Source organism: Rattus norvegicus, chromosome 13 (genome assembly GCF_021556685.1).
Source record: "Rattus norvegicus strain SHRSP/BbbUtx chromosome 13, alternate assembly SHRSP_T2T, whole genome shotgun sequence".
NCBI classification, from domain to species: Eukaryota; Metazoa; Chordata; class Mammalia; order Rodentia; family Muridae; genus Rattus; species Rattus norvegicus.
Window position 1 is genome coordinate 74,061,713 of NC_141546.1, and position 27,186 is coordinate 74,088,898.

General features: G+C 37.5%; 1 protein-coding gene across 5 annotated transcripts in view; it reads left to right on the forward strand.

The window, feature by feature from the left end:
* The window catches only part of Cop1 (COP1, E3 ubiquitin ligase), a 132,587-nt gene that overhangs the window by 66,947 nt on the left and 38,454 nt on the right, over positions 1 to 27,186 (forward strand). For all 5 annotated transcript variants that reach the window (NM_001428839.2, XM_087581236.1, NM_001428841.1 and 2 more), the window contains 4 exons: positions 20,130 to 20,273; positions 21,913 to 22,021; positions 22,346 to 22,427; positions 25,551 to 25,667. In NM_001428839.2, coding sequence (NP_001415768.1) covers positions 20,130 to 20,273; positions 21,913 to 22,021; positions 22,346 to 22,427; positions 25,551 to 25,667 — 452 coding nt within the window. The remainder of the gene's footprint in view (positions 1 to 20,129; positions 20,274 to 21,912; positions 22,022 to 22,345; positions 22,428 to 25,550; positions 25,668 to 27,186) is intronic.

The window sequence follows — 27,186 nt, forward strand, 5'->3', positions numbered from 1 at the left end:
CTCTCTGTGTCCTCTCGTTAGTCTGGCTAAGGGTTTATCTATCTTGTTGATTTTCTCAAAGAACCAACTTTTGGTTCTGTTGATTCTTTCTATGGTCCTTTTTGTTTCTACTTGGTTGATTTCAGCTCTGAGTTTGATTATTTCCTGCCTTCTACTCCTCCTGGGTGTATTTGCTTCTTTTTGTCCTAGAGCTTTTAGGTGTGCTGTCAAGCTGCTGACATATGCTCTTTCCTGTTTCTTTCTGCAGGCACTCAGCGCTATGAGTTTTCCTCTTAGCACAGCTTTCATTGTGTCCCATAAGTTTGAGTATGTTGTATCTTCATTTTCATTAAATTCTAAAAAGTTTTTAATTTCTTTCTTTATTTCTTCCTTGACCAGGTTATCATTGAGTAGAGCAATGTTCAATTTCCACGTATATGTGGGCATTCTTCCCTTATTGTTATTGAAGACCAGTTTTAGGCCGTGGTGGTCCGATAGCACGCATGGGATTATTTCTATCTTTCTGTACCTGTTGAGGCCCGTTTTTTGACCAATTATATGGTCAATTTTGGAGAAAGTACCATGAGGAGCTGAGAAGAAGGTATATCCTTTTGCTTTAGGATAGAATGTTCTATAAATATCCGTTAAGTCCATTTGGCTCATGACTTCTCTTAGTCTGTCGACATCACTGTTTAATTTCTGTTTCCATGATCTGTCCATTGATGAGAGTGGGGTGTTGAAATCTCCCACTATTATTGTGTGAGGTGCAATGTGTGTTTTGAGCTTTAGTAAGGTTTCTGTTACGTATGTAGGTGCCCTTGTATTTGGGGCATAGATATTTAGGATTGAGAGTTCATCTTGGTTGATTTTTCCTTTGATGAATATGAAGTGTCCTTCCTTATCTTTTTTGATGACTTTTAGTTGGAAATTGATTTTATTTGATATTAGAATGGCTACTCCAGCTTGCTTCTTCTGACCATTTGCTTGGAAAGTTGTTTTCCAGCCTTTCACTCTGAGGTAGTGTCTGTCTTTGTCTCTGAGGTGTGTTTCCTGTAGGCAGCAGAATGCAGGGTCCTCGTTGCGTATCCAGTTTGTTAATCTATGTCTTTTTATTGGGGAGTTGAGGCCATTGATATTGAGAGATATTAAGGAATAGTGATTATTGCTTCCCGTTATATTCATATTTGGATGTGAGGTTATGTTTGTGTGCTTTCATTCTCTTTGTTTTGTTGCCAAGACGATTAGTTTCTTGCTTCTTCTAGGGTATAGCTTGCCTCCTTATGTTGGGCTTTACCATTTACTATCCTTTGTAGTGCTGGATTTGTAGAAAGATATTGTGTAAATTTGGTTTTGTCATGGAATATCTTGGTTTCTCCATCAATGTTAATTGAGAGTTTTGCTGGATACAGTAACCTGGGCTGGCATTTGTGTTCTCTTAGGGTCTGTATAACATCAGTCCAGGATCTTCTGGCCTTCATAGTTTCTGGCGAGAAGTCTGGTGTGATTCTGATAGGTCTCCCTTTATATGTTACTTGACCTTTTTCCCTTACTGCTTTTAATATTCTTTCTTTAATTTGTGCGTTTGGTGTTTTGACAATTATGTGACGGGAGGTGTTTCTTTTCTGGTCCAATCTATTTGGAGTTCTGTAGGCTTCTTGTATGTCTATGGGTATCTCTTTTTTTAGGTTAGGGAAGTTTTCTTCTATGATTTTGTTGAAGATATTTACTGGTCCTTTGAGCTGGGAGTCTTCACTCTCTTCTATACCTATTATCCTTAGGTTTGATCTTCTCATTGAGTCCTGGATTTCCTGTATGTTTTGGACCAGTAGCTTTTTCCGCTTTACATTATCTTTGACAGTTGAGTCAATGATTTCTATGGAATCTTCTGCTCCTGAGATTCTCTCTTCCATCTCTTGTATTCTGTTGGTGAAGCTTGTATCTACAGCTCCTTGTCTCTTCTTTTGGTTTTCTATATCCAGGTTTGTTTCCATGTGTTCTTTCTTGATTGCTTCTATTTCCATTTTTAATTCCTTCAACTGTTTGATTGTGTTTTCCTGGAATTCTTTCAGGGATTTTTGCGATTCCTCTCTGTAGGCTTTTACTTGTTTATTCATGTTTTCCTGTGCTTCCCTAAGTGTGTTCATGTCTTTCTTGAAGTCCTCCAGCATCATGATCAAATATGATTTTGAAACTAGATCTTGCTTTTCTGGTGTGTTTGGATATTCCATGTTTGTTTTGGTGGGAGAATTGGGCTCCGATGATGGCATGTAGTCTTGGTTTCTGTTGCTTGGGTTCCTGCGCTTGCCTCTCGCCATCAGATTATCTCTAGTGTTACTTTGTTCTGCTATTTCTGACAGTGGCTAGAGTGTCCTATAAGCCTGTGTGTCAGGAGTGCTGTAGACCTGTTTTCCTCTCTTTCAGTCAGTTATGGGGACAGAGTGTTCTGCTTTCGGGCGTGTAGTTTTTCCTCTCTACAGGTCTTCAGCTGTTCCTGTGGGCCTGTGTCTTGAGTTCACCAGGCAGCTTTCTTGCAGCAGAAAATTTGGTCTTACCTCTGGTCCTGAGGCTCAGGTTTGCTCGTGGGGTGCTGCCCAGGGGCTCTCTGCAGGGGCAGCAACCAGGAAGACCTGTGCCGCCCCTTCCGGGAGCTTCAGTGCACCAGGGTTCCAGATGGTCTTTGGCTTTTTCCTCTGGCGTCCGAGATGTGTGTGCAGGGAGCAGTCTCTTCTGGTTTCCCAGGCTTGTCTGCCTCTCTGAAGGTTTAGCTCTCCCTCCCACGGGATTTGGGTGCAGAGAACTGTTTATCCGGTCTACACTATTTTTTTTAAAGGATAATTGTGACTGTTTCAGTTGCACTTTCTAACTCACCCCTTTACTTTAAGATACCATGGTGATCCTATTTTATAGGAGAGGAAGTAAGGAAAGAGTGACTTGGCCAGGATCTACACGTTGTAGTATAGATGGAACTTAGATTTGAGCCCCAGGCCTGTCACACCTCTGCAGTGCTTTGTTGCTCACATCGGGACTTAGGGACTAAAGTTTCAAATGAGACTCCAGTAAAAATACAAAGTAGTTCATTCTCTCTCTCTCTCTCTCTCTCTCTCTCTCTCTCTCTCTCTCTCTCTCTAAAAGATTTACTTATTTAATGTATATGAGTACACTGTAACTGTCTTGAGACACAGCAGAAGAGGGCATCTGATCCCACTACAGATGGTTGTGAGCCACCATGTGGTTGCTGGGAATTGAACTCAAGATCTCTGGAAGAGCAGTCAGTGCTCTTAACCACTGAGCCATCTCTCCAGCCCTGCTCTTTAGGTCCTTTATGCTCCTGTTGTCTTCTCTAACTGGCATTCATAGTGAATGTTTTAGAGTTTTAATTTAATGTTTATACTGTGTGATGTCTAAGCAGTCACTAAAACTACTGGAATTAAACTGTTTTATGGAAATATTTATAAAGATTGTTTTTTAAGCCACCAGTGTTCATCCAGAGCAGAATTGTAATGTACTGTTTATTGAAAAATGCTGTGAGCTTTAAATTTTACTTAGTAGATGTCTTGGTTAGGATTTTATTGCTATGAAAAGACACTTTCCAAGGCAACTCTTATAAAGGCAAACATTTAATAGGCACTTGTTTGCAGTTTCAGAGGTTCAGTTCAATAGGTATTGGGATTAAGTCTGACCATGTTTTTGTTCGGAGAAATGTAGGCTTTGGGGACTTTGTAAAGCAGTGGAATACTTTTAAGTGGGACTTAATGGGCTCTACTAATAGAAGCATTGAAGACACACACTGGTCCTGGGGCTGATTGGATCATGGTGGGCCTGGCCCAAGATTTCAGAGGAGATGAATTTTAGTATGTGGCTTAGAGACTTGTGATATTTTAATGATGAATATGACTGCTGTTTGTCCTTATCCAAAGAGTCTGCCTTTTAAGGTAACGAGATTTGAATTAATGTCATTGACAAAGAAAGTCTCAAAAAAAAAGTCCAGCATAGACTTTGTCCTCTGGTATACTTCCATGAAGAATATTTTGATCAAGCGTAGCAAGGTTAGAAAGGAAAAATACAAAATATATGTTTCAATATAAGATTAAAGCAGCACTACAAAGAAAAATGGAGCTAAATCCCATATTCAAGGATATTACATGGAATTAAGGGAGTGGTGACTTCAGGGCAAGATTCCAGCTAAACTTATTGTTCATCTGTTTGCAATTGAACAAGGGAAAATTATATCAAGCTAGGCTTTATTTTGACCTGGTTATTGTTTTCATTTGGACTTTTAATCTGGAAGGAACAATAATACAGAAATGGAGGAACACCTGTGATTGGCTCTAGAGGCATAGTCATGAAAAAAATCCATGAGAATCTTAGGTGGTTACATGCCTTTAATCCTAATGTCAGAGTCAAGCAGATTACTTGAGTTCAAGGTCAGCCTGGAACAGAGCTTCTATACTTTCTGTACCTGGACCATCTGGGTATAGAAAAGCTTAGGTTGTACACACCTTTGATCCCATCACTCATACAGAGGCATGTAGATCTCTGAGTTCAAGGTCAGTTTACAGAGCAAGTTCTAGGACAGCCAAGCTTAGGCAGTGAAGGAGTTGGAAAACAGAAAGCTGGTGATGATATAATAAAACCAGGTGGTGGTAGGGGTGAGGACATATTCCAACTCCATGAAGCAGCAGAACTCAGCAGCTTCAGCCATGTGGCTCTGGCTTGAGAGTCAAGAATAGAAGAGTTAGTGGGATAATAGATGCTAGTTAGCTCAAGATAAGAAATTGGTGGTGATTAAGAAGAGATCAGCATTACTGAAGCTAAACCTGGAAGTGTTTTCTGAATGCATGAAGAAGCTGTCTTCCAGAGCTAGCCAGGGTAATATCTTATGCTGCAGCTGGACTTGGTGATGTGGAAGAGTCATCTAGGTGGTACTGATTTTGAAGGTATGAATGGGTCATGAATCGGAACAGCTGAGGCTTGGCACTCTGGGAGGCCAGGGAAGGCCATTGGTGAAGGTGCAGCCTTAGTTGTAGTTGACAGCCCAGGACTGAAGGGATCATGCAAAGAAGTTGAGACTTGGCACTATGAAGGGAGCCTAAGAGAGTCTATTGGTGAAGCTCTGTTGCAATAGAAAACTACATCAAATTGGAAATGCCAATACTGTAAGATGATTACCAAGAGTAGCAGCAGCAGTGGAGTGGAGTCAATCAGAGTGCTACAGAGGGCAGAGCTGGAAAGGTGACCCAATCCCTTTGGAGAAGCCTAGATCATATGTGAATCACAGACATTAGGACAAGAAGCTGTAATGCTAAAATTGCCCTAGATACTCAAGATGTCAAGATGCCAGTGCCATGGGATACCTGCCAAGGAAAGCTGCTAACAGAGGGAAACCAGCCCAGGAGAGAGAGTTGTGTTGTAGTCAACAAAGCTGAAAGGACATCAGACATGAGATGTAGAGTTTGGAGTTTGCTCACCTTGTTTTTTGGTCTTGTTTTTGGTCTATTATTTTCTCGAAATGACGTTTTGGAATGATAGTGTATATCCTGTGATGTTTGAGCTATGTGGTCTGCTTTTTGATTTTGCTTTTATAGGAAATAAACACAAGTGACTGGATGACTCTTAGAAGAAACTTTGGACTTTTTTTTTTTTAAAGATTTATTTATTTATTTATTATATATAAGTACACTGTAGCTGTCTTCAGATACACCAGAAGAGGGCATCGGATCTTTTTACAGATGGTTGTGAGCCACCATGTGGTTGCTGGGAATTGAACTCATGACCTCTGAAAGAGCAGTCAGGTGCTCTTAACCGCTGAGCCATCTCTCCAGCCCCAACTTTGGACTTTTTAACATTGTTAAGACTGCTATAGACTATGGGGCCTTTTGAAATTGGACGAAGTATATTTTGCATTACGCTATGGCTTGATAAGGCCCCCTTGAATAAGCCTATGGGGGTCAGGAAGTGGAATGTGATGGTCTGAATATGCTTGGCCCCATGAGAAGTGACACTGTTAGGAGATGTGACTTTGTTGGGAGTAGTAGTAGCCTTGTTGGAGGAAGTTCATCACTGTGCAGGTGGGCGTGGAGGCCCTATGTTCAAGCTTCACACAGTGTGAAAGAGAGCTCCTCCTGGTTACCTGCAGAAGAGAGTTCACTCCTGGCTGCCTTCAGATCCAGATGTAAACTTCTCAGCTCCTTCTCTAGTACCATGTCTTCCTGCATGTTGTCGTGCTTCCTGCCATGATGATAATGGACTAAACCTTATAAGAGTTGCCTTTGTCATTGTGTGCCTTTGTAGTAATAAAGCCCTAACTGAGACAATATATCTTCAGGAAATCTAAGAATCTTTCCAAGGGCCAGTGTTCCAAAGCAGTGTATTAAAACTGTTTAGGCTGAAAACTTTTATCAGGAAGGGTTCTTATCTGTCTGATTTCCTGCTCTCTTTCCAGTCTGGCACATGGTAGGTATATTGAACAGCAAATACTTGCTAAGTGAATGTGTGACTGCAGGAAGTACTGTTTAAAGGAGAGCTCTTCTGTTATTGTTAACTTCCTTCCCACTGTGCCTTTTGTGTTTTCCTGGGTAGGAAAGCTCTCCTTGTCTACTTTGAGCTCAGGTCAGCCTGGATCTAGAGTTAGATGGTTAAAACTAGAAAAAATAAATAAACAAAATAATCAAAAAATCCCCACGAAGTCAGAAAGTAATTTCTTAGGAAAGTTTACAGTATTGTAAACATTGTTGTTGAATACTGGCATATCGGTACATAAGAAGTTTAAAGGGAAAACATTTTAATTTTGCTATCTCTGACTAAAAACATAGAGAAATAAAATATTTATTTATACCTATTCCATTGTACATATGAAAGAGTTTTATAAATGCATATGGAGTGTAACTTCTAATCTGAAATGGGGATGAATGAGAACTTTGGATGAGAACTTTTCACATCATTGATTTTTTTTTAAGACAATTTTGTTTCTTATTGTCTAGCCTAATTAGAAATAAATTCAGTTACTCTTACGTGAGATAAAATGATATTGAAATTATTCTCGCATTTGTCTCATAAGCACTAAGTTGCTAAGGAACTGTTAATAGTATTCTGTCTTTTCAGAATAAATACAGCCTTTGTAACGGTGATTGACGATCTGCTACTGGGCTTATAAAAACCCTTTGTTAAGTCCATTTTCAGAGTGGTTACTTAGGGGATTGTGGGCTGCTTTCTACATTCCACAACATAATTCTTTAATATATAAAACATGGACATTTTGTAATGGACATTGATCTCCACATCTGGGTCCTTAAGAGGGGACTGTTCTTATGCTACTGTAAGACACACTGTGTGCTGAGGCCATGAGTTGTATCTTTAGCACCACCAAAATAAAATAAATAAAAGTTTTAAGTTAAATTGGCTTAACTCATACTTTTGAGCATTTACTGTTTCTTAGACATCTTCTTAACTCTTTTGTTACATAAGCCTGGTCATACTATCCTTAATAATCTGTTCTGAGAAAGACGTTCTGTCTTGGATCAGTGTCGTACAGTGTACTTAGGAAAGCTAAGAAAACAATGATCTAAGTAGTGTATATAATCAGTAGGTACCACACACCATTATTGACCTGGAGACTTTATGGGGTCCATGACTCTGCTCTTGTAGGCCAGTAAGCTCTGCCTTCATTACTGTGATTTAGATAGGTAGCGAACCATGAAATCAGATACGAGAAGTCTTACATGTCTCTGTCACTTTTTTTTTCCTCTGTTGCTGTATGTAGATAGAATCTAAGACACGGCACTTGGCAGTCAGTTACTCTGCCACTTAGTTTAGCTTCATCCCCACCCTGTGTCTTAAGTTTCAAAGTTACGTTGGTTTTTCATTTAAAACTTTTTCTTGCATTGGTATATAAGTTTTAGAGTAAGCTATTGTCGTTTAAATTCCTTCCCATTAATTTTGTAATGGGATGTAGCTGACAAGTTTACTTTTCTGGTTTTTGGGTTTTTTACTGCTTTATTTGCTCCTCCCAATGGGAAATTTGAGATATGTGATGGATTCATTGATTCATTGTTTTTCTTTGGTGCATATCTGGGTGTGTGTGATGTGTGTACGCGTGCATGCATATAATGTGCATGTGTATTGAGACTTTATGCATGCACTGAAACTAAGCACTTCATAGCTATCTCATTTTGCTATGTATAGAAGAAGTACATTTCCTGTTGAATTGATTTTACCCATTGGTTCTCTACATTCCTAATGCTACAATTCTTTACAGTTTCTCATGTTGTGGTGACTCCCAACCAAAATTTATTTTCATTTTTACTTCATATCTTTAATTTTGCTACTGTTACCAATCATAACATAAATACCTGTGGGTCTTGGTGGTCTTAGACAACCCCCTTCCCTCCACAAAATAGTTGTTTGACTTACAGGTTGAGAACCACCGATTTAAAAAGTATAGTTTATGTTTCATATAAGTTTTGCTGAATCTGAATTGTATATTAGTGCATCAGTCTTTGAGGGTTTGAGCATGCAGCTTGAGTTTTAATTGCCCCAAGGAAAAGGACATTTTACCACACTTGATTTCTTTCTTAGTAGTATTGCATCGCTGTCTGTAAGGCCACGTATTTGTTGATAGCCAGAGGGAATGGCAGAGTAAGTGTAGTAGAAGGTAATTGTTTGAACAAAAGATTTTTGTGGATTTATGGAATTAAAGGGAAAGTGAGTGAACTGGTAAAATAATCAGATAAAAATATATGGGGGACTTTTAAAATGTAGTCTCAATTTAGTACCTCTCCTATGTAATGAGTATGTTCATTAAGTCAGATCAGCAAACACGTGCTAGACAGTTCAACCTTTTGCCTGATTTTAGATAGCCTGCAAACAAGAACAGTTTCTACATTTAAAATCTGAAAAACAAGGTGAGTACTTATTTTGTGGTGTGAGATTTATATGAAATTCCCATTTTAGTTTCCATAATAAGTTCATAGAGCTTTTTATTGTTTTGAGATAAATTATATCTAGGCTACCCTTTAACTTGCTGAGTGGCCAACATGACCTTTTAACTTCTCATGCCTCCATTTTGAGTGCTAGGATTACAGCAATGTGTTCGCCATTTTTGTGCATTGCTGGATGAACCCATGAAATCTTGCATGCTAGGAAAGCATTGTGCTAACTAAGCTACATACCCAGGACCTCATAAATAAAATTTTATCTGAATAGCAACACTCCTGAAATAAATGAATACTTATTACTTCCCCTATTCCAGCATACTTAATAGCAACTTAGTGACTTTATTTCAATATATATGATCACATGGCTTATTGCCATATAAAATAAAAAATATTTTCTTATGTTTATAATACTTAAATACTTGAACGTTGTGGAAATGCACTTTAAAGAGGTAAAACACATGACCTAACAGTGAATGCTTTTCAAAATTGTAAAAATTTAGTTCCTCCAAAGTAGGCAGAGGCCTCTGGGAAAAGTAAAGTTTGCTTCAAGATTAAAGCACAGTGAGTTTGTTTCTGGTCAAAACAGCCGAGACCCAAGACTCCAAGGAAAGCTCCTTTAGACTCAAAGGCATTTTCTGTTTTGGTAAATTAGGCTCTAGAGCTCCAGAGCCTTCGGCAGCCTGTGCTGTTCTTTCTAGAACCAGTGGGCAAAGTAGACCCTGCCAGAGCGCGTGTGCTCTTGCTGTCTTATGTCTGTCATACTCTTAGATTTATAAGCATTTGAATCCCAATAGCTGAAGTCACTAAAAGTCATATCTGGGGTCTGATAAGGAGTGGCATCATGTCCTGAGAGGTTGGAAGTTAGCTTTAAGTTCTAGCATGTAAGGTGTGTTATTTGTCACATTTTACAATGGAATAAAATAAAACTGAATTTTTTAAATATTTAAACCAATAGGTCATTTACTCAGCAAATATAACCCGGACTTTTATGTTAGGTAAAATAATAATGTAATTAGACCTTTCCACTTATTTATAGTGAATAGGTTCCAAATGCTCTGTATTGGAAACGCTGAGTAGTTTGTCTTTAAGTGTCAAGCTTGTCCTGTGCACAAATAGCGTTTCACTGGCACAAGGTTGAAAGCACTGTAAATGCATATGATGGTATAAAGTACAGGGGAGTAGTTGATCAGTCAATGCCAAAGATGAAGGTTTGGCGATAAAACTAACTGTTCCATGCTCAGAATAAAACTTGATACATTACGTCATAAAGAATTTTTTTGGTTACTAGAAATGTTGTAATGCTCACTTACGAGAATAATGAAAGAAATGAGGTGCTCAAAGATTTTGTTTAAAAAATGTAGTAAACGGTTTGTATCATAAAATGACAGCTATAAAAGAAAGCAAGTGTGATTGATAATTATAAATAGATGAAACCTTTCAAAAGTAAAATATTTTCATAGAACATCAAAACATAAATCTGTGGTTTGGTGGCTTTTTAAAACTTACAAACTGAAAGCTGAAAATAAAATCTATTTCAACGCAGAAAACATGAGATTTCAATTTCCCATGTTGCCTACACACACATCCATAGTTAAGTGTGGTGGTTTGAATGTGATGTCCCCCATATTCTTGGATGGTTAAATGCTTGATCAGTCCCCATTTGGTGGCACTGTTTGAGGAGACCGAGGAGATATAGCCTTGCTAGAGGAAAGATGTCACAGGAGGCGGGCTTTGAGGCTTCAAAGCTTTGTTCCATTCCCAGTTCATTCTCTTCTGCTTCCTGTGTAAAGCTAAGAATGAAATGAGCGTCTGCTTCTACCCACAGCACCATGCTGTGTGCTGCCGTGCTTTCCCACCGTGACCCGACTCTGACTCTTCTGCAACTGTATGGTGGATACACCCTTCCATCTCTAAGCTGCCCTGACTGTGGTTTTGTTTTTTGTTTGTTTGGTGGTTTGTTTTGGGGTTTTTGTTGTTGTTGTTGTTGTTGTTATTGTTAATCATAGCATTAGAAAAGTAAGTAATAGAATTGGGTTTTAGCTATAAATATTTTTGTTCACTTTAAGAGAAAATAAATAACTGTTCGAAACACTGAATCAGATCAGTTACTAGTGCCAAAGTTCAACAAAATTAAAACTTATTGAAGGCCTAAATAGCGTAATTGGTAAAGCTAGAACACATATACAAACATTGACAAAGAATACACATTCTTTTATAAACCTACCCATGGAAAATAGAAAGTGTTCCATATCTAGGTAAACTTTAAAATTATGGAGAGTAAAGACCAGAGACAATAGTCTTGGGTCATGGTGAATTAAACAAACTCAGAAAACCAAAAAACCCTATCACCAGAAAATCTTGAAAGTTTAGGCAGCTTATGGTCGAAATGGAAGTCAAGCTACTATAATGAAATATGTGTATTATATCATGCACAGCAGAAAGTGTTGAGAATCCATTTCTCACTGTAAATTCTTAGTAATGAGGGAAATATAAAAAGAAATGCTCAACTGAAAAGGCACACAGAATCTTTAGTAAATTAAAGAGCAGTGAAATCTACTAGGAGTGATTGTGTAGGAACAAGATTTGACAAGAATGAACAATTCATGGGGTTTTGTTCTCTGTCAGGGAGTAAGTAGGTGAGGGTAATGTCTTACGAAGGTGGGTTGTAATAGTGCCTAATTTGAGGACAGTGGATAGTAGTCATGGTTCCACGGTTGGTTGGTTATTGCTGTTTTGCTTCTTCACTAACATACGGTACATGGTTTCTCTCAGCCAGGTCAAGTGTGGAGTGAAAAATCAGAAATCAAATACAGTGGTATATAAGGGAGGTAAACTGTGGTCCATGTAATAGTGGTAGGTAATGAAGAAAGTGCATTAGTAAACTAACAGCAAATGAATGCCCTGAAGGGTTGTTGGAAACGTACAGTCACTTTTAAAAGAGGAGATAGTTGTCTAGAAGTACTACATATGACAAAGTTAGAGTTATAGGAGGGAGGGGCAAAAGTAGCATTATTAGAACTGAAAGTACCAATGGTTTTATGGGATGGAACTTGGAAGAATGAGAGATCTTTAGCAAAGAGAAAAATAAACTGATAGATTATATTATTAGAATAATCATCTTTATGGTTGTAATAGTAAAGAATTTTGACAGAAATAGTTTGGAGAGTGGCAGAAAACTGAAGAAATTATAAGAATGTGTGGCTTGGTAATGGAAAGTGCTACAGGTGATATTGAGATGGGAAATTTCAGAGGGAAATTCACTAGAAGAAATTATGTGTAGCACAAAAGACACTGAGTCCATCTATTCTGTTGGAATAATGGATCAAACAAATAAGGAAGAAAAACTGGTTATAGTATAATGTAAGTGGGGAGTGGTTTGAATTTATTAAAATGTGCAAAATTTTTGATCTAGAACTTAAATTTGAGGACAGTCTCATACATGGAAAATGAGAAATATAGACAACTACTATGTTGTTGAGGCAATGATAAGAGGATCAGCTAGGTATTTTGGTGCACACCTTTAATCCCAGCACTCTGGAAGCAGAAACAGGATGTCTGTGTGTTTGAGTCTGTTCACCTTAGAGAGAGCTTGTCTCACAAAATTAAAGTGAAAAAGAAATCAACATTAGGGTAGTACATGCTTGTTATCTTAGCATTGGGAAGACTAAGAGTTCCTGGTGATTCTAAGTGAGTTCTTCACTTAGGCCACTTAGTACTACATGATACCCTATCTCAAGCCATGACAATAGAGTAACAGTAACAAAAAGCCAGATTCAAATGGTTTTTAGCGACACAGTGTTTGGTAAATTAAAATACATCCCTGCAGTTGAGTTGTGTGTAACTACTGCAAAGCCCCTGCGGTGGCTCTAGTGCACACGGATGCAGAATGATGGAAGAATCACCACTGGATGAGAAGACGCCATGGTGTCAACTGCCTGATTCATCCCAGCTCCCTAAGTAATTTTAAAAGAGAGTTCACCGTCTTACATGTTTATGTTTAGGAAATCTCTTATAGGATGCACAGGTTGAACCTACCCATTGCTTCTAGGTTGGCAGTTGATTATATATTTGGCAATGGAAACTTGCTTTTTTTTTTTTTTCCCTTTATATGTTTGAGTAGAATTTTTTTTTTTTAATTTTAAGAGTACATTCAAACTACATTGTAGTGGGACCTCATTGTATTAAAATTAGGGCTGTATATAGTAGTAAATGATTATGTCACAACATCTTATTTGAGAAAGTCCTTCCTTCTTTCCTTCCTTCCTTCCTTCGAAAAACTTATTCTAACTCCTTCTTTAAGATGAACTAGAGTGACCAAAGCCATGGTTCAGCTGTTAAGAACACTTGCTGGTTTGCATAGATCGTGGGTTCAGTTTCTATCGCCTGTATCTGGTGGCTCATGGAGCCACCTGTAACTAGTTCCAGAGACCCAGTGTTTTCCTGGATACCTGCACGCATGTGGTACACATACAATGCATGTGTGCATGCATACACATGCACACATTACACAAATAAAAGGTCAAAAATAAGTATAATGGAGTAGAAAAGAAGCGGATAGGATTAGATTTGGTAAGAGCTTCTATGGAAGCCTGAGTTTGCATTAGTGTACATCCAGTACTTATTTCTGTAGTGTTCTGAAACATTGTGCCTAGGTTTTCTAGCAGCTAGCAGCAAACAGTCCATTTAGATGTTTGATAGCTGAAGAATCTTGCTTCATTGTGTTGATTTATTGAGCATGGGTTACCATTGACGTCTAATTGTTATGTCTATTTGTGTTATTTTTGTCATTAACTTACACTATCTAATCTTTTATACTGAAAACCCTGTAAGGCTGTCTCATTCCTTTTCCTCCCTTTATTTTATTTTCCAGGTTTAATTTTTTGTTATATATGTATAATAGTAAATTCTTTTTATTCTGTGTATTGTCTGTGTATACGGTTTTGAAGAACAATCTATTTATTTCCATTAAAATGGTAGTTTTAAGTAGTGACTGAGAGCATAGCCTGAAATTGGACCCCTTGAATTTTTAATGCTTGGCATAACTTACACCAAGTGACTTTGCATCTACATGGTAGACATTTGGAGTTTAACTTTCGTATAGTGTTTAAAGTAATGCTTAATACTCAGTGTAATATGTATCATAGGAGCTTTACTTATTAATATTAGCACTCACTGCTTTAGAAGAAAGACCCTGAATGGCATCAGTTTTAATTGACTTTGCCTGTGTTTGCACTCTCTGAAGATCTGGCAATGTCTTTTTCATTACAATAATCACTTTCTGAGTCTGTGATCTTTTCCTTTGAAATTATAGCTCCCTGTGACTCTTCAGGCACACATTCTAGTAAATGAGATTTTAACAACTGTTCTTACTATATTTTTTCCTGATAAATTGGGTGTTAGAGCTGGGAGATATTAATCTACCTTGTTTGTTATTACTTATAACTGCATAAAGTAGAGAAGAAGAGGATAGGATTAGATTTGGTAAGGGCTCCTATGGAAGCCTGAGTTTGCATTAGTGTACATCCAGTACTTATTTCTGTGGTGTTCTGAAACATACAGAACAGACTGAGACTAGTGACAGAATTGAGTGCTTGGGCACATACAACTTAATATTGCTTGTGCCACATTGTACTGGAAAGATAGGTTAATCAGCTGGGCTTTATGGTCTGTTGCCTTGCTGCTTGATCATTTGACTTACGGCCCTGTTGACAAAGAACGTGTCAGTTACTTAAACTGTAATTATGTTTTCAACTGCTAAAATAGATCATGTTCTTAAACAATTGAAAAATACAAAATGTGAAAGAAAAATGCAATTTCCATGTTGTAAGTATGTCTCTAGTATTATTTTTCAAAGTTTTAAGTATGTTTTGAAATAAACAACAAATCCTATGAAATTGAATTAATAATGACAGTTTCATTTATGCATATAATTTGTTATATCTGCCTTTCATCTTTTCCACCTGCAATTCCTCCCATGTTTCTCCCCACCATTTTCCCTTCCCGACTTCATTAGGTTTTATTTTACTTTGAAAAACAAACCCATTGAGTCCATTCAGTGTTACCTCTGTGCACATGGTTGTAGTTCTAACCAGTGAAGCATAAGTAGCTTATATTATTCATTCAGTTCTCACAGCGTGTGTGTGTGCGCGCGCGCGTGTGTGTGTGTGTGCGCGCACACACGCGCACGCGTTGCACAGCTCTGTCTGACAGATACTGTTTTGTTATACATGTCCCCGGCTCTTAAAGTGTTTCTGTCCCCTCTTTCATCATGATTTCTGAGCCCTGCTGAGGAGAAAGTCTAATATGGGTATTGCATTTAGAGTTGAACACACCACAGTCTCTTATGTTCTACAGGTTGATGAATTGTGAGTCTCTGTATTTATTCCCGTCCATCTACTGGAGGGCAGGGCACACAACAAACTTTGATGGTAGTTGACACTAATTTATGGATCTAAAGATAAGAACTTAGTTTTGGGGTTTCCTCTCAGGTGAGTGACCTAGCTAATCACACCTTTTGGGACACTAAAACTGCTGGGAATGTCATTGGCTGCTCATAATTTTCATAGCACTATTGCACCAGTGAGAATATTCTGGTCATGCCTGTCATTATTGAAGATGATAAAAGTTCACAGAAAGGGTATGTGTGTATAAGATTGTTGACCCCCCCCCCCAATAGTATGCATAAAACCTCCTGCTACTATTATGTTAGGGTTTTGTTGCTGTGAAGCACCATGATCATTGCAAATCTTACAGTGGAAAACATTTAGTTGTGCTGGCTTATATTCTTAGAGGTTTAGTTCATTATTGTATGGCAGGAAACATGGTGACATGCAGGCAGACGTGGTTTTGAGGAAGGACTCGAGAGTTCTACATCTTGATCAAAAGCAGCAGAAGGAGACAGTAGGGCTAGTTTGAGCATATGACACCTCAAAGCCCACCATGACAGTAACACAGTTATTCAAAAAAACCGCACCTCTTAATAGTGTCACTTCCTATGGGCCAAGCATTTCAACACATTCGTCTATGGGACCCATTCCTATTCAAACCACCACAACTATGAAACTAGCCAGTAGGGATGAAGCGTCTATGTCATTACTGGTTTGCCTTCTCCATGTTCATTAGCTCCAGTATGTGGTATCTTCAGTATTTACCAATGGAGTTTACAAGTTCTGGAACCAAGAGCAATTGACATATCTTGCAGTGTTTTAGGGTGATGATAGGAGGACCCCAGTGAGCAAAAAGGTGAAAAGAAATAATCCATATTGGACACCAGGCTTATTATTTGAGTCTATGGTATCCAGGAACAGCATTTTTCCTACCTCCTCTCATAGGGTAATTCCAATTAAGTTTTTTTAATATATGTGTACATGTAGGTTTCCACATGGCATTGATTGATGTTAGTCATTCTATTTTAGGAGCTTCTATTTTTGTTATGATAAAACACTATAACCAAGGCAACTTACAAAAAGATGAGTTTATTTTGGCTTACACATCTAGAATGATAAAATTTATCATGGTTGGAGAGACATGGCAACAGGTACAGAAAACTAAGTTCACATTTTCAGCTACAAGCATAAAGCACAGAGAGCAAACTGGAAGTAAGGAAATGCTATGTGTCTTAGTTAGGGTTTCTATTCCTGCACAAACATCATAACCAAGAAGCAAGTTGGGGAGGAAAGGGTTTATTTAGCTTACCCTTCCACATTGCTGTTCATCACCAAAGGAAGTCAGGACTGGAACTCAAGCAGGTCAGGAAGCAGGAGCTGATGCAGAGGTCATGGAGGGACGTTACTGGCTTGCTTTCCCTGGCTTGCTCAGCTTGCTCTCTTATAGACCCAAGACTATCAGCCCAGGGACGGCACTACCCACAATGGGCTGGGTCCTCCCCCCTTCATCACTAATTGAGAAAAGGCCTTACAGCTGGGTCTCATGAAGGCATTTCCACAACTGAGGCTCCTTTTTCTGTGATAACTCTAGCTTTTGTCAAGTTGACACATAGAATTAGCCAATACACTATGAAAATTCAATAGTGATGTATTTCTACCAGCAAGGCGCCGTCTCCTAAATTTTTCTCAGTAGCACCACTGTTCTTGCTTTCATACTCCACCCTCTACCCTGATCTCTTATCCTGTACCGTTTAACCTTGTCTGTTTCGTTAATCTTTGTCCTGTTTGTACCACCTGCATTCTATTCCCATTCACTTGAATCCTCCTCCTTACTAGTTTCTTTATATCTGTGGTTATCTGATTTAAATACATGTATCTTAAGGTTCAATCGTAGCATCTACATGAGGGGGGCAGGCAGGACAGAGACAGACAGATGGACAACATGTGGCTTTTGTCTTTCTAAATCTGAATTACTTCATTCAGAATGATTGTTTCCTGATGTTTCTCTTAATTGAGTATGAAGTGACTCTATCTGTTTGGCTTGATGTTTATTTTGTCAGAAGATACTAGGAAGTTAATACCTGCTTGTTTCTTAGTTCATTTACTTGGTGTTTTAGTTTCCTTTCTATTACTGTGATAAACACTAAAACCAACAATAACATGGGGAGAAAGTGGTTTTCAAAGAAATTAAAGCTAATATTCCAGTCTTTTCATTGAGGAAAGCCAAGGACCTTAAGCAGAGTACAAGATGAATTAGGACTGTGGAGGAATGCTGCTACTTTCCTGCTCAGACTGTTTCCTACTTAACTCTGGCACTGCCCACAATGGTCTGAGATCCATCCTCAGCCAGACAGATCAAGAAGGTCCTTCACAGAGTCGCCTATACACAGTCAGATGAAGACATTGTGCAAATTGAGGTTTCTTCCCAAATGACCCTACCTGTGTCAGGATTTATTGACGTATGTGTACCAGTGTGTGTCATTTCGTTGGTTTGTGTGGCTTTTTAAAATTATTATTACTACAGTGTTAGAGCTTGGATATTCCCAGTATAATTTGTCTTTGGTTGACATGGTTTGGGTTGTTTTGTTTTGTTTTGTTTTTTTGTGAAAGAGTCTGACTGTGTCTCCCAGGGCAGCCTCAAAATTAAAATCCTCCTGCCTCTCAGCCTTTGAGCACTAGAATTACAGACATGAATCATCATGTCTTACTCCCCAATAGCCTATTTAAATAACCTAAATGGAAGAAAACAGAAATGAGATCAAAATACTGATTTTTCTACAGTCAAGTTAAGAGTAAGGTAAAGAACCTAAAGAATGCTGTGGGCTGCTGGGAAAAAGACACGTAATGCCAATTGTCAACAGAGACTACACAGGTCACTGCTTAGGACTTTTAGTCAGTTTTTCTTACAGTATTTTAAGTTAATCAGTTAGTGCTTAAGCTGTTTAATATTAAAAACTAGTCATTTGCCTATTCCATACTTTGACTTGTACTTTTGATTTCTTAGTAGTACCTGTTTATAAATAGAGGGCATGTATTCAAGGATTATATAACTGATTCTTACTTGTTACTAGACATTACTAAATCACCTCAGTTAAAGACCAGATTTCAGTTCCAATAGATGCCATTTACCAGTATTGTCTTAGTCATGCTTTCTTTTCTGTGATAAATAACCATGACCAAAATCAACTTGAGGAGGAAAGGTTTATTTCCATTTGTAGTTCCACAGCAGTCTATTACTAAGGGGAACAAGACAGAAACTCAAATACTGTAGAAACCTGGAGGCTAGAAATGATGCAGAGGCCTTGGAGAAGCGCTGTTTGCAGTCTTGCTCTCCATCACTTGCTCAGCCTGCTTTCACAGTGCACTGGGAACCACAGTGGCTTGAACCTCTTACATCAATCAGTAATTAAGAAATTGCATTTCAGGTTTGCCTATAGGCCAGTCTCAAAAAGCCATTTTGTCAATTGAGATTCTCTTTGTCAAAGTAACTGCTAGGGTTACTGGAGAGAGGGGCAGGGGGGATTGAGATTGAGATTGATTGTGTGTTTGTTTGTTTGTTTGTGTGCGCTAATTACTGGTATCATCTCTGAAGCCAGACTACCTGATAATTAAATATCATTTCAAAACCACTTAAAAACCACCTACCTTTGAGTAGATCACTTTAACCCTTATTATTCTAAAATCTTGATAATAGTAATATCTTTCTCATATGGTAGTTAGAATTAGGGATTATAGATCAGTAAGATTTCTCTAGGAAGAACACTTAATTTATATCGAGAAGTATTGAATATGGAAGTTCATTTCAACTTTCACCTGCATTAGGCAATTTAGATTCCTGGCCTCTTATGATAAGTATGTAGGCTGCATGTTAAATTCTTCAAAAGTGAATAAGATCTTGTATTTTGCACTGAAGTAGATTATTTTGAAATTTGTGTTTCAAAGAAAGTACAAGAGCTTAGTGGATTCCCCAAATCCTATAAAAAGAGCAGAGGGGTTTTTATATTATTCTCTGCAATAAGGAATATGCATTGTCATTCTGTAATTCAGAGAGATAGTATTTGTTTGGGGAATAAGAAATACACTTGAGGTAAACCTATGATAACTTAGTTCTTCTTTTTGTGAATATTCTGTTCCCTCATCACCACCAATTGCTTCAGTAATTCTCCTTGTACATTGATTTATTTATTAAATAACATTGAGTGCCTTGAAAGACTAATGACAAGAATCTATGAAAATAATTTATTGGTAATTTTCTTTCAGCACTCATAGTATTTCAAACTATTAAATGTTTCCATATTAGGATGTAATTAAAACTAAACTGAAAAACAGGCCAGGTGTCTAGGAACAAAAGTTCACATTGACAGTAACAGGTCTATATAGTTCACTGACTCGTAATTCAGTGTCTTGATGACTTAATTCTGAACATGTGGCCTAGTGAGACTTGAAGATACTTGAAGAAGATGTCTTATCTTTAGATATAGATAGAAGCTCTTTAAAAAGAGAAAATGTGAGCTGGGGACACAGCTCAGGGGTATCATCCATACTAGTATACATACATACATACATACATACATACATACTAGTATACATACATACCAATATACATACATAATAGCATACGTACATACATACTAGTACACATACATATTAGCATATATACATACATACTAGCATATATACATACATACTAGTATACATATGTGTCCTAAGTTTAAGCCTCAGTACTGGGGAAATAGAAAAAAAGTAAAATCCTTAAATTTTACTACAGATAATATCACAGGGTTGGATACATAGTCTCACAGATGACATATGTGCTCTCCCTCCCCTTTAGTATTGAATTTGACCGGGATTGTGACTACTTTGCAATTGCTGGAGTTACAAAGAAGATTAAAGTCTATGAATATGGCACAGTCATCCAGGATGCAGTGGATATTCATTACCCTGAGAATGAAATGACCTGCAATTCCAAAATCAGGTATGTCTCTTTTTTTTCTTTGCATCAAGTACACATATATAGCTGGTCATACTGGTGATAAGTATGACATTTTTTCACTTTTTCCATGTGACTCTTACTCCTTCAGAGAGTGCGCTTTGGTTGTATATATAGAGGATACTTTGTATGAAACGGTTTGTGTACATTTAGCCAGCAGACTTGGTGCTCTCACTTTTGGATTCTGAGACATTTGGTATTTAGAAGTTGAATCCAAGGTATATGTGTTTATATGCTTGTTCTAATATTAGTGATAAACAAGTATCATGTTCTTTCTCCTTTCCTAATTCATGCACAACAGTTTTAGAGCCCGCACATTCATACTTGGAATTTATTATTATGCTCCTAAGTAGAGAATATATTGCAAAATGAATTTATTAAATGCTTATGTGTCAGACATTGTCTTCAGTGCTTTAACAGTTGTCAGACATGGTTACCATCATTACCCACACAGTTGAATTGCACTAAAACCAAAAGGAAATAGCTTGCCTGGGATGCTAATATGTGGAGGAGGTGCAGATTTAGGAAGTTTAATTCTAGAGTCTGCTCTTAATCCCTCTGTACTTATTTATAGCATATAGCCATTACAGTAAGATTAGTTGTATTATGTTGTACTTTAAAATGTGACAGTAATAAACTCAGCAGAATATTTGGTTCATTTTAGTATTCATAGTCACCACAAAGGAGAACGTAGCAAGTTTTAAGTGTGCTAATGCCTGCTCTATCATGGCACGCGTGCAAATGCATAGTACTTTATGGCACAGATGCCTGAAATTGCTCAAGGCCAAAACCTACAGGACAGAAAAGACTAATACCAAAGCACAACTAACAGAGTAGTCCAGCTTGTTTTCACCAGTTATGAAATACACTAAGTTAACCAGAGCCTCAGCTATTAAAGGACAGATGGGAAATTAGATTGCAGGTTTGTCTGAATCCATAAAGGAAAACTGAGTTTATTTTAAGATGCAGATGATCTCCTCCCAGTCCCTAGAATTTGCCATAAATACCATGGAGAGTAAAGTCCATTCTTGGTTGTCTACTCTTTTTATATTGCTTCATTCAGTAGTCCACACATGTTATGTGCATGATATAACATGTATATGTCTCAATAATAGCTCGCTGCTTTAGATGCAGGGTTTTAGAGAAGAGCTAAAGTCACAAATGTTAAAGTTTTAAATCTATTGTGTGATTTTAATTGGAATTTCAATCATAAATTGCATTGGTCAAGACCTTTTGAAATCTAATTTAAACTCATTAGTTTGGCTTTCTAATTTGGCTGAATATAGGGGCTCAACAGTCTTCATCATTCTGTTGAACCATTCTCCGAGTCACCTGGGCTTTGTCATTGTCACTAACAGTTACCCTCTCACATGTAGCAGAGATAATCAGTAGCAGTTGTCAGCTCTGTCACACACGTTGTGATCTGAGTAAAAAGTGGTAAACTTCAGCATCTGATGGTTTACTATTAAACAGATAATCTAGATATTACTAACGTCTCTTTCTGGATTATTGTGAACTGATAGGAGACATTTTGAATAATGTTCATTTTCCTGAATGCACTGAAATTCATTTTGCCTGGTGTTACTTACTTAGATCTTAAAGTTTAAGCTTTTTCTTCGTTCAGCTGTATCAGTTGGAGTAGTTACCATAAGAACCTGCTAGCCAGCAGTGATTATGAAGGCACCGTTATACTATGGGATGGATTCACAGGACAGAGGTCAAAGGTCTATCAGGTAACTATGGATACTGACTGTATATTTAAAATTATATTTTTGTTTCCTTAACAATTTAAGGTATTTAGGAGTTTTATAATTAAAATTTTTCAGCCACTATTTACTATTTTTATACTTAATGATAACTGTGGTTGTACCAGTGCTTTTCTAAAGATTTTCTCATACTTTATTTGTAGAAGGCATTAAATACATTTACAGAAGCATTAATTTTACTAAATAGGAAGCTTTCCTCCATTGTCTTTGCTGTTTATTTGATTATAGTTTGCTTCACCACCCCATATCAATAAATTGTTTCCCCTCGCCCCTCCTCTCTCCTATATCAAGGAGCATGAAAAGAGGTGTTGGAGTGTCGACTTTAATTTGATGGATCCCAAACTTCTGGCTTCAGGTTCTGATGATGCAAAAGGTACTGTTCATTCCTATTTCCCTTAGGAGACCCCACTCCTTTAAACTCAGTTTAGTGCAGCTATGCAAGTTACTTATTGAAACTCATGTGCTTTCTTTTTAAATCAGAAAGTAATTTGAGTAAGAAAATCAGTTTTTCCTTTTGAGTGAAGGAAAAATGAATGCCCAACCATTTACACAGGAGTGTTTTTGTATTTGCGACGTACACTGCCAACTGAACTGATAGCAACTTCCTAAAAATACTCAGTTTCTTTAAGTGTGTTTGTATGAATATGTATGTGTCTTTGCCCATATGCCTCTGGTGGAGTGTACATGCATGTATGCATGCAGAAGCCAGGAGAGGCTGTCAGATCCCTCGGTTGCAGTTATAGGCATTACTACTGTACTAGCATGGGCACTGGGGTCAGAACACTACTACTCATGATTATATAAAGTGTGGAGTTAGAACTCTGTTAACTACTGAGTCATGTGTCCAACACCTGCTGGCATCTTTGAACCAGAGTTCAAACCAGGAGCATTTTTTCATCTAGTAAACTTCATTCCCTCAAGCATTTAGAAATTTCTACATCCAAAATTATATTGAATATTTAATATATTCTAAAGGCTCATAGTGCTGTAATATTTCCAAGGCAAGTTTACATGAATCTATTTTGGTAGTATTTTTAACTTTAGTTTTCTTTATATTTTTGACTGCTACTATTTTATTTAATATCATATAATGAAAATTATACTCATGGTAATGATTACTGTGACTTAACTGAGTATTATTAATAATTACATGTAAAACTATATTTTATAGTAATGTTAATAATTTTTATTGCATTTTAAAACCTGGTTTACTTTTAATATGACTATCATTCTGTTAGTACATGATTAGTTCAATGCTTCCTTGTATTTGTTACCAGCTATGATAGATAACAGTTGTTTATATAACACTTGTTTGTAAGAGATTTTCAAAACATTAGTGGCCTCGTAGAATTACAATAATTGTTTCACTTGTTTGCTGGCTTGCTAGAGTGTAACTCTACCCAAGTCCACTATTAGTGTAATCTGTAAGTGTGGTGTTGCTGTAAGTGATTCATATAGGCATAGAATTGTACATATATATATGGTACCATTTGGTGTTTTAAAATGTGTGTATTGTGTAATATCATGTCTCCTCATACATTTCTTATTTCAGAATCTCCACTGGTCTTTGAAATATACAGTACAGAATGTTAGTTCTTCCTCACTACAGCTTAATACCCGTGGATAAATCCTTTCCATTTACTTAACCTCCCTGCCCAATGCTAACTATCATTTTACTTCCAACTTCCATGAGGTTAACTTTTTAATTTTAATACACAGTACTTGGCTCCTGGTTCTTTTTCATGTCTAGACTTTTTCATTTAAGAAAATATATTTATATTTATACACTAACATTTATCTCATAATTTTACCCATTCATCACTTAACAAACACATAGCTTATTTCTATATCTTGGCCATCATAAATAGTGTTGCAATAAATATACAAGTGCAGGTGTCTCAGTAAACACAATTTACTTTTTTTTTTTTTTTTTTTTTTTGCATTTCTCTGAGCAGAGATGTTGAGCTTTTTCTATGTATCTCTTTCCCTGCGTATTTGTTCTCTTTAGAACTGCCTTTATGTAGATTGCCTATTTAAAATACTTTTTATTCTGTTAAGTCAAACCCAGGTCCTCTACAAGAACAGCAGGTGCTGAGCAAGTTCTCTGTCCTGTAATAAAGGAATTTTGTTAAGTTGCAGGTTATGAAATGAGTGTACAGACATCAGTAGCATGGTTATCTATTGAAATAGGAAGCAAGGAACTGGGGTTGGGGATTTAGCTCAGTGGTACAGCACTTGCCTAGAAAGCACAAGGCCCTGGGTTCGGTCCCCAGCTCTGGAAAAAAATAAATAAATAAATAAATAAAGAAGGAAAAAGGAAGCAAGGAACTAATGGCATAACTGTAATAAGTTTGCATATGTTAACTGAGTGAATATGTATCTAGTTTTTAAAAAGACACAAAACAAACCAAATTGTTCTCTTTAAAATTGTTTCTCTAATGAGTGTGTCTAGCTTACTTATTTTGGTAACAAGTAATCTTTACTCAGAGATTTCAGGTATAAATTTTGAAGTCCATGTTTTGTGGGACCCTTTGTAGTTACTCTGATTTAGAAGTAACTGTCATTGATCCTTAAGAATCTTAAAGTTTTCTATGGTTTCAACCTCAAATACATGTTTGAATCATTTAGAAAGTTTTAAGTAAAAGTGAAAGCAAAATTATAATGTGCCCACCATCTGAGAATTGTTCCTGGATTAGATATTGAAACATTTTAAAAATGGATATTAAACCCCCACAAACATTCAGTACTTGTTCTTTATTTTGCTCATTTCATCCGTGCCAGAATTTTAGCAAGCTTAGTCTGGTGGGTTGTGTGTAGGTAACCACATGATTGTGACGCCATGCATGTCCACAGGTCAGCATCGCACAGCACTCCTTCCCGTCTTTTGGCTCTTACACTTCTCACTCTTCTAAGACCCTCCCGAAGATGTTACTTACTCGACTGTTGACTCTGGGGAGTTGATATTCATGCCCCAATGGGTGCTGAGCACGGATTGCTATTCTCAGCGTGTGACCAATTATGCATCTCTCCACTGACTACTTTCCCATGTAAAGAAGTTGCTTCATTGACAAAGTTTGAGAACAGCCTAGATATATCCACAATGGATTTTGAAGTATTTTAATGGATGTTTTTTATCTTAACATATTTCATTTCATCCATGTGAAATATGTGCTCTTAACTTTCACTATAGAATAATGAGATTAATAATACATGTATAATGGACCCACCCTCTGACTTCCAGAATGCTCTTTTCTACTTTGTCTTTTGGGTCCTTGATACATATCTTTGTGGATTCACTGTTCATATCTGTTGATTTTAACACTGAAGGTGAGCTCTCAGTTTCAAGAACTGTTTTGTCACACCACTCAGCTTAATTCTCTTTGTCCCAATAAAATGTTTCATGTTGACATAAAAGATATTTGAGTAACACTTGTCAAGTTACAGAAACATTTGCTTAGTGTATTTTTTTTTTTTTATTTCATCACCATTTCCTTAGTGAAGCTTTGGTCCACCAATTTAGACAATTCTGTGGCAAGCATCGAGGCAAAAGCTAATGTGTGTTGTGTGAAGTTCAGCCCCTCCTCCAGGTACCATCTGGCTTTTGGCTGTGCAGGTAAGAAATAAAAGTAAATTTATCTTCCTTTGATTTTCATTTTAACATACCTATAAATACCTTTGAAAATGAATTGGCTACTTTTGTAATCATAAGTTTTTTCTTTTTTCTTTTGGATATTTATTTACATTTCAAATGTTATTCCCTTTCCCAGTTTCCCTTCCATAAACCTCCTATTCCACCCCTCCCCCCCTTCTATGAGGGCATTCCCTAACCTATCTACCCACCCCTTCCCCCGTCCCACCCTGAATTCCTCAACACTGGGGTATCCAGCCTTTGCTAGACCAAGGGCTTCTCCTCCCATTGGTGCCCAACAAGGCCATCCTGTGCTACATATGCAGATGGAGCCATGGTCTGTCCATGTGTACTCTTTGGGTGGTGGTTTAGTCCCCGGGAGCTCTGGTTGTTTGGTATTGTTCTTACAGGGTTGCAAGCCCCTTCAGCTCCATCTCTAACTCCTCCATTGAGGAACCCGTTCTTAGTTCAATGGTTGCCTGCTAACATTTGCTTATGTATTTGTCATGCTCTGGCAGAGCCTCTCAGGAAACAGCTATATCAGGCTCCTGTCAGCATGCACTTCTTGGGATCAACAATATTGTCTGGGTTTTGTGGCTATATGTATATGTTCTGGATTCCTAGGTGGAGCAGGCTATGAATGGACTTTTCTTTGGTCTCTGCTCCAAACTTTGTCTCCATATCTCCTCCTATGAATATTTTTGTTCCCCCTTTTAAGAAGGACTGAAGCTTCTGCACTTTGGTCGTCCTTCTTCTTGAGCTTCTTGTGGTCTCTGGATTGTATCTTGGATATTCCAAGCTTTTGGGCTAATATCCACTTATCAGTGAGTGCATATCATGTGTGTGGTTTTTTGGTTTTTTTGTTTGTTTGTTTGTTTGTTTTTGTGATTGGACTACCTCACTCAGGATGATATTTTCTAGTTCCATCTATTTGCATATGAATTACATGAAGTCACTGTTTTTAATAGCTGATTACTATCCTATTCTGTAGATGTACTATTTTGTGTATCCATCCCTCTGTTTGAGGACATTTGGGCTCTTTCCAACTTCTGGCTATATTAAATAAGGCTGCTAAGGACATAGTGGAGCATGTTTCCTTGTTACATGTTGGGGCATCTTTCGAGTATATGCCCAGGATTGGTATAGCTGGGTCCTCAGGTAGTACTGTGTCCAATTTTCTGAGAAACCTCCAGACTGATTTCCAGAGTGGTTGTACTAGCTTGCAGTCCCACCAACAATGGAGAAGTGTTCCTCTTTCTCCACATCCTCGCCAACATCCATTGTCTCCTGAGTTTTTGATCTTAGCCATTCTGACTGGTATGTGGTGGAATCTCAGGGTTGTTTTGATTTGCATTTCCCTGATGACTAAGGATGTTGAACATTTCTTTAGGTGTTTCCCAGCCATATGATATTCCTCAGCTCAGCATTCTTTGTTTATCTCTGTACCCCATTTTTTATTGGGGTTATTTGATTCTCTCTAGTCTACCTTCTTGAGTTTTTTGTA